General features: G+C 40.1%; 1 protein-coding gene across 1 annotated transcript; it reads left to right on the plus strand.

The window, feature by feature from the left end:
- The first annotated feature begins 1,793 nt into the window (after positions 1-1,793).
- Positions 1,794-6,072, plus strand: LOC107569553 (zinc finger protein ZIC 2-like). The gene is made up of 3 exons (XM_016255673.1): positions 1,794-3,364; positions 4,800-4,963; positions 5,319-6,072. The coding sequence occupies exons 1-3, from the start codon at positions 2,386-2,388 to the stop codon at positions 5,508-5,510; spliced, it is 1,335 nt and encodes a 444-aa protein (XP_016111159.1). The 5' UTR covers positions 1,794-2,385; the 3' UTR covers positions 5,511-6,072.
- The last annotated feature ends 1,146 nt before the right edge of the window (positions 6,073-7,218 follow it).

Below are 7,218 nucleotides of genomic sequence, written 5' to 3' on the forward strand. Positions count from 1 at the left end.
TATATATATATATATATATATATATATATATATATATATATATATATATATATATATATATATATATATAAGCAAAATTTGTTTTCCCTTGTGTTTTCGTGTTTGGTTTGAGCTTTTTCGAACTTTTTCCTTTTCTTGCTACATGAAAAAAGAAGAACAAAAACTGCGGCTATGTGTTCCAGGCCGACTGCACTCTCAGTCTAATTTCTCTTTCTTCTTCTCCCTGCCCATTGAAAAGCGGAAAGGTTTTTGTGGTTTTCTGGAGAAATAAAGAACTTATTTGAGAGGTCGGCAGACGTGACTTTGAACTTGGATCAGACCCTGTGTTTCCTGTGGAGAGGGTAGAAATAGTCTTGGAAGAATGGTACATAACGTTCAAACGGCATGGCTTTGAGCTGAGGCACACAGAATTCCCAAAGATTTATACATCCTCCGCCCTATTATTTACAGCTTAAAGCGTTCGGAGGAGAGGAAAGACAAGACAAAGTGTGCTGTGCGTTGGAACGGGACTTCATGGGACTTAGGTTCAATGAAATTGTAAGTAAACCTCCTTTAACTGAATGTTAACATGTAAATAAACGCTCGAATGCTGCACGTTTTCTTAGATCAGAAATGGTCCCTGGATTGGTTTATATACATTGGCCTGGAATCCGTAATGCAGTAACCCCATGCTAGGATAACTTCAGTTGGACGGTTTGGTTATTGTCGGGGAGTGTACAGTGTAGTCTACATAGGCTAGGAAAAGCTCTCATATACGCCTGTTCCGCAACCACAAAATGCCGCTAAACTTAAACAATGCAGATTCCCTGATTTATTCACGCAGAAAGACCAGGCTCTCGGTCCGTGACGTCACAATTTATTTATGAATTTTTTTTATTAAAGGTATATCATATTGTGTTTTTTGACATGGGAATGTAATCTCATCTAAATACATTCAAATGAAATTTTGTTCTTGTATGTGCTAAAATATTTAGAATACTCTGTGTGCGCATTAGATGTGCCTAAAATAAGGCTTAGTGATAGGAAAAATGTAGATGGTACCCTTGCTTACAAGAATTCTCTCATTTATACTGTTGTTGTATTTACTGTTTCAAACCTTATGTGGAGTTTATGGATCTGTTATAGAGGAAACACTATGTTTCAGAGTCGGTCTAACAGCGTTTTGGTGTTAGCTACGAATTAGTGCGTTTTTAATGCAGTAAATTAATTAAAGTATTAAATGTAAATATGATGTTGATGGCAATGACGATGCTTTATACATTGCCGACAACTCTCCTCTTATTTTTCATGTCAATGAATCTATTTTTAGTAGGCTACTTTATATCTCAATAGGATAATGTTATATGTAGCTATATATGAATACACATTTGTTTGTTTTTGATGTGTCCATCAACACTCACGTCTTTATTCAAATGCTGACCACCACATATAGGCTACATACTGGATGCGAACTAGTGTTTTAATTTATCATAATGTGTTGTCATACTCACGTGCAGATTGAGTCAAGGTACCTCGAGCGAGGTTTGTGAGTTTGTTTTTCATTCACGTTAACCCTGTCTGATTGTTGGATTAGCCTACACTATGCAAAAGTAACTAACTATATTTCGCTATAACCAAAATACCATGCACATTTTAAGCCATTAAATAGTTATACAAACTGAAGTGGCGAAGTTCATCAAAGAATGATGGGTTACACTTACTCTTATGAGCCCGCGTGGCAAGTGATTTAGATTTTTTAAGCGGTCTGATTAAACGCGAGTATTTTTGCTCTCCTTCTACCTATTCCCCGAAAGGCTCTCCGAAAAGTAGGCGGTAATTGTCGGTGGAAGATGGCGATCAGCGATTAGTTGCCAAAGGAGTGCGTTCGATTGGAGGGGCACCTAGGATTGATGAGGAGCGGCGGCCAATGAGAGTGCGTCAAATGAATGACCGGGCTCCAGTTAAAGGGGGCGTAAGAGGAGGTAGTGCCAGTCCACTGAGAAAGAGGGACCCTCCGAGATAAACATAGACAAGCGAAAGAAATAAACATTCCAATTCGAGATGCTTCAAGAACAAGGAAGACTCAGTAAGATAATAACTCTTATTTTCGTGTAATCCGAAAATTACGACATCGACTCAGTTTCAAAGGAAACGCGCAAAGGAATCTTTTCATTTCGCTGCATTGGGGATTTTGAGTAACAAGTTATCCACAAGAAAAATATAGTCTAACTTAACACGCAAAGCTTTTTGTTCCTATGAGCGGATCGAACTTCATCGCCTCATGTCGTGTTCTCAAATCTGGAAGTTAATATTCCTGTAGCTCATTCGATTTTATTTTGTTACATGTTTTGTTGAAGCGCCGCGCATAGACTGCTTGTAAGAAAATTGGTTTTGCTCAACGAAAGCATGTTACTGGACGCTGGGCATCAGTTCCCTGGTTTGGGAGTGGGCTCCTTTGCCAGGCATCATCACTCCTCCAGTGAGATGCAGGACAGAGACTTGAATTTAGCGCAGAACAGCTTCGTCGACTCGGCGCACATGGGCGCCTTCAAACTGAACCACGATCTCTCGCCCGGACAGAGTTCTGCATTCACGAGCCAAGCGCCCGGTTACCCCGCCGCGGCTCTGGGCGCGCACGCGGCTCATGTCACATCATACGCGAGCTCGCCGTTTAACTCCACGCGGGACTTTCTCTTTCGCAGCCGTGGATTCGGGGAATCGTCACCGGCGGGAGGCCAGCACGCACTCTTCGGCCCCACTGGCGGCTCGCTCCATCACTCTCACACAGACAGCCAAGGCCACATTCTGTTCCCTGGCATCCACGAGCAGCATGGATCTCACGGCTCCCCAAACGTGCTCAACGGGCAGATGCGACTCGGACTACCGGGGGAGGTTTTCGGGCGATCAGACCAGTACCACCAGGTCTCCAGCCCGAGGACCGACCCTTACTCAGCCGCTCAGCTGCACAACCAGTACGGCTCCATGAATATGAACATGGGGATGAATATGGCAGCGCATCACCATCACCCCGGTGCCTTCTTTCGCTACATGAGGCAGCAGTGTATTAAGCAAGAGCTCATCTGTAAGTGGATCGATCCGGAGCAGCTCAGTAATCCGAAGAAGAGTTGCAATAAAACTTTCAGCACCATGCATGAGCTGGTCACACACGTCTCGGTCGAGCACGTTGGAGGACCCGAGCAGAGCAACCACATCTGCTTCTGGGAAGAATGTCCCCGGGAAAGCAAGCCTTTTAAAGCCAAATATAAACTGGTCAATCACATACGTGTGCACACGGGAGAAAAGCCTTTCCCCTGCCCGTTCCCTGGATGTGGCAAAGTCTTCGCGAGATCAGAAAACCTGAAGATTCACAAGAGAACACACACAGGTAATTATGATATTTATTTCTGCTCGCGCTTGTCACATTAATAGCCTATCTGTAAGTCTTGCGTTTGTTTTGGAGCTACAATGCTTTATAATGCTTTATATACAAATATTTATAACCCCCCAAAATAGTATCGCAAATAGTCGTTCTTAGAAAAATAAGCTGATTATGGTAGGTTGCTGTATTTTTAGACGCTGAGAGCGCATACTTAAATCGACGCTGAAAGTAGCTTGAGATCTTTAAAAGAAAACGGATGCCGTAAGCACATATACAATTCGTGTAAGTGAACGCGGCTGAAAACGATTATGCCTGGTAAATACCGAGTAAATGCGATGTTTTGCAACAATGTGCTGAATTATGTAAGAGACTGTCGAGGGTTTGTGGTTCATAAACTTTAAACGGGTCAAAGGCGACTCGAGGGCTCATCGCGTGCGCAGAGCAGCCGTAAATCTCTCCAACCGGTTTAACGTTTGCGTGGACCAATGCTCGAGCACTCGGGTGACTACGTCAGGATTTTGAAATTACTCCAGTTTGTGCATGTTTTTGGCCACGTTACGGGGTATTTTAATTGTTGTTAAAACGAGAAACAATGCATATATTCACACTAACAGTGGTACACTTTATATTCATGAAACCATTAAAAAACAACGATTAGCTTAGGCCATACATCTAGACGTATATACTCACACGTAGGCTACATAGGAATTACAAAATGAATACAGATCATTACCAACACAAAAAGGACGACATAAACATAAGACTATATTTCCTACTTTAGGAATGGGTGATATGTGGGCCTATTGTTATTCTTTCCATTGCATTGACAGTCTATGTGTTAGACAGGCCATTACCAGGGTTGCACATTTAAGCAATTTCCTATTTAGAATACACGGAGGTATTGAGCCTTCTATTTGTCAAGGTGTTAATTGCATTTTGATTATTTCTAAGCAATTGGCGAAGTTCTGTGTGGGGCTGACAAAAGCTGAACGTTGAAAATAGGAAATGGTGTTATGTGACTGATTTCCCCCTTATTTTAATTTGGTTTTGTTTGTACAGATTGCTAAATAAAGTAAATTCTCGCAAACGTAATTATCAGCAAAATTAGATTTTCTATGTATTTATATTGTTGCAACCTTTACGCTGGTCATATTTGTAGATGTGGTTGTGTGACCCCCTGTGTCGTTGTAAGGCATCTCTGTTTTACAACTACGTGCATATGAAAACCTCTTGAGTGATTTCATTTCAGGTTATTTAGAATGCTACGCAATTTATTTCATTTTATTTTTAGTATTTAGTAGAATATATATATATATATGTTCTTTTGAAGTGTACCAGAATGGTATGTTGTGATGTGCGCTGTTTTTGTTGTGTTTTCTTAAAAGCGGAATTCAACTTTAAACACTAATCGTGTGAATGTAAATACCGTTTTTCTTCTCAGGGGAGAAACCATTTCAGTGTGAGTTTGAAGGATGTGATCGGCGCTTCGCGAACAGCAGTGATCGAAAGAAGCACATGCACGTTCACACATCAGACAAACCGTATCTTTGCAAAATGTGTGACAAGTCCTACACTCACCCCAGCTCTCTTCGAAAGCATATGAAGGTAAGTCCTCCAGATTCCTCTAGAACACAGAATGAGAAATATATTATGCATTTTGTCACAAAATGTTTACTTCGTGCCACTGTGTATTTATAGCAGTAATAAATGTAATCACAATTAAAATAACACTAGCAAACATAATACAATTCTAAAATGCATAACAGCTAATTAGCTAATGCATACTGAAAAAGTTAGAACTGATATGAAATTTTCTCTCATAAAGCCTATTGTCATATTGGAACGAACTACCGATTTATCTAAAATTTACTCATGAACAGTTTTAGTAATAGGCTACACGCTATTCATGATTAATTCCAAAGATCATTAATTATTTATTGTGTGTGTGTGTGTGTTTTAGGTTCACGAGTCATCCCCACCTGCATCTGACTCGTCGCCAGCGGCAAGTTCTGGTTATGAGTCCTCAACACCCCCTGGTCTGGTGTCCCCCTCCACAGAGACCCAAAACAACAATCTGTCGCCTTCCTCAGCGGTCCACAGTTCCAACAACCACAGCAGTTTATCGTCCAATTTCAGTGAATGGTATGTTTAAGACTGTGCCATCCCAGGAGGAATCATTTCAGAAAACCAGGAGATCCATATACAGCTTGTACAAAACGAACGCTCCTACTGTATATTATGCTCTTGTCCAGCAGGATTAACATTCCCACATCGACAGAAGTACCGTGCGTAAAAGCACTAAACGTCCTCTTTTTGTAAATACTACGCGCTCTCTTTCCGAATGGTTGTGATAGAATTTGTCGGGTTTTTGGTGTATAGATGTTCCTTCAATGGTTGCTATTTCTCTAATTGGACTTTTTAGTGCACATATTACCATAACGTTGTATTTATCTTATTGAATATTGTGATCCCATTATGGCAAACTGATTGTAAACTATTAACTGGAAAGAGTGCCAAAGTCAACATATAACGAAGACAGACACAATATTTGCTTGTGAATGTATATCTTAGTTTGCTGGGCTTAACTTGTGATGTTTTGTGCTTTGCAAGTTTGAATTGTGAAATATATTTGGAAGATTGTGGGGCAAATTAATGTCGTACCGTTAAATATCTGTAACCACACCCTTCTTTTTTGTAAATATCGACTGCCATATTTATCCATTTGTAATTAAATTATGGTATTTACTTGCAACAGATGAAACAATATTTATAAAGAATGTTTCTTTACTATAAATATGTACAATTATGGGCTGAACAGGGGCAGTTGTTTTGTTATATGTGTTTTTGTTCAAAGTTTGAGAAGTGTTTTCTCCATTATTGTGATAAAAATTTTACTGCATACAGATATAATAAAACGTGGTGCAAGTGTACAATCTTTACAACGCGTCGTGTTCTTTCCATGTTGTCTACGCATTATATAGATACACTTTGACAACTTTTAGGCCTCTTTGTGTATAGGCTAAATAGACTTTAAACCAGAATGTGCACAGTGGTCTGAAAGCAAGAGGCATTCGGCTGTTTGTGTAGTGTTGGGTAGATAGTGTTGAAATATCTTGCCACACACAATTCGACGCTTCAAACACTAATGATTTCAAGCACTAAAGGACATATTTCAGCATTTTAAAAGAAAATAAAAAAGACAGAAACATTTAAATAGAACATTCGCAACAATACACAGGAATACTGAGAGCAGTATGCAGAAAATGTATACACGGGAAAACGGATCTGACTTTGATAATCAGTACTATTAATATGAATCTTTCCGCCACTGTTCGAGTGCTCCATTTTTTAAGACGCATCTGTTTAATTTTGGATAATGCCGCAGTCGCTCTTCCTTTCACACTTGGGATAAAATAGAGTTTGAAATCAAGTGGCCGTGAACTTGAACTTGACTCTGGCACTCTTGTCAAGCTCTGGGGGGGAAAAACTTTTTTCCTGCAGAATTAAGAGGTGACTGGCAGTCCCTGCGACTTGTTCGCTCAATTGTAACCCGGGTTTTCTATTTAATTTCGTGTGCTTTTCTCAGCGCTCAGAGGATGCATAAACACCTTCAGATGCGAGAATAAAAAAACGTAATAAAATACATTTAACAGGGGCATTTGACATTATGCAGAAACATCAAGGAATATTGTCGCAGATTATTTTTTCGTGTATGATGAGATCACTGACAGCACGAAAACAATCCTCCAGCATGAGTAATTAATAGACTGGAGGTACTTGAGAGCGATCGTATCCGTGTCACTATCTGTGTTAAAGCTCTAGTGCAATGTGTAGAACTTTAGACGGTGAAGGATCAGATT

Source organism: Sinocyclocheilus grahami, unplaced genomic scaffold, assembly GCF_001515645.1.
Source record: "Sinocyclocheilus grahami isolate Dianchi unplaced genomic scaffold, SAMN03320097.WGS_v1.1 scaffold28.1, whole genome shotgun sequence".
NCBI classification, from domain to species: Eukaryota; Metazoa; Chordata; class Actinopteri; order Cypriniformes; family Cyprinidae; genus Sinocyclocheilus; species Sinocyclocheilus grahami.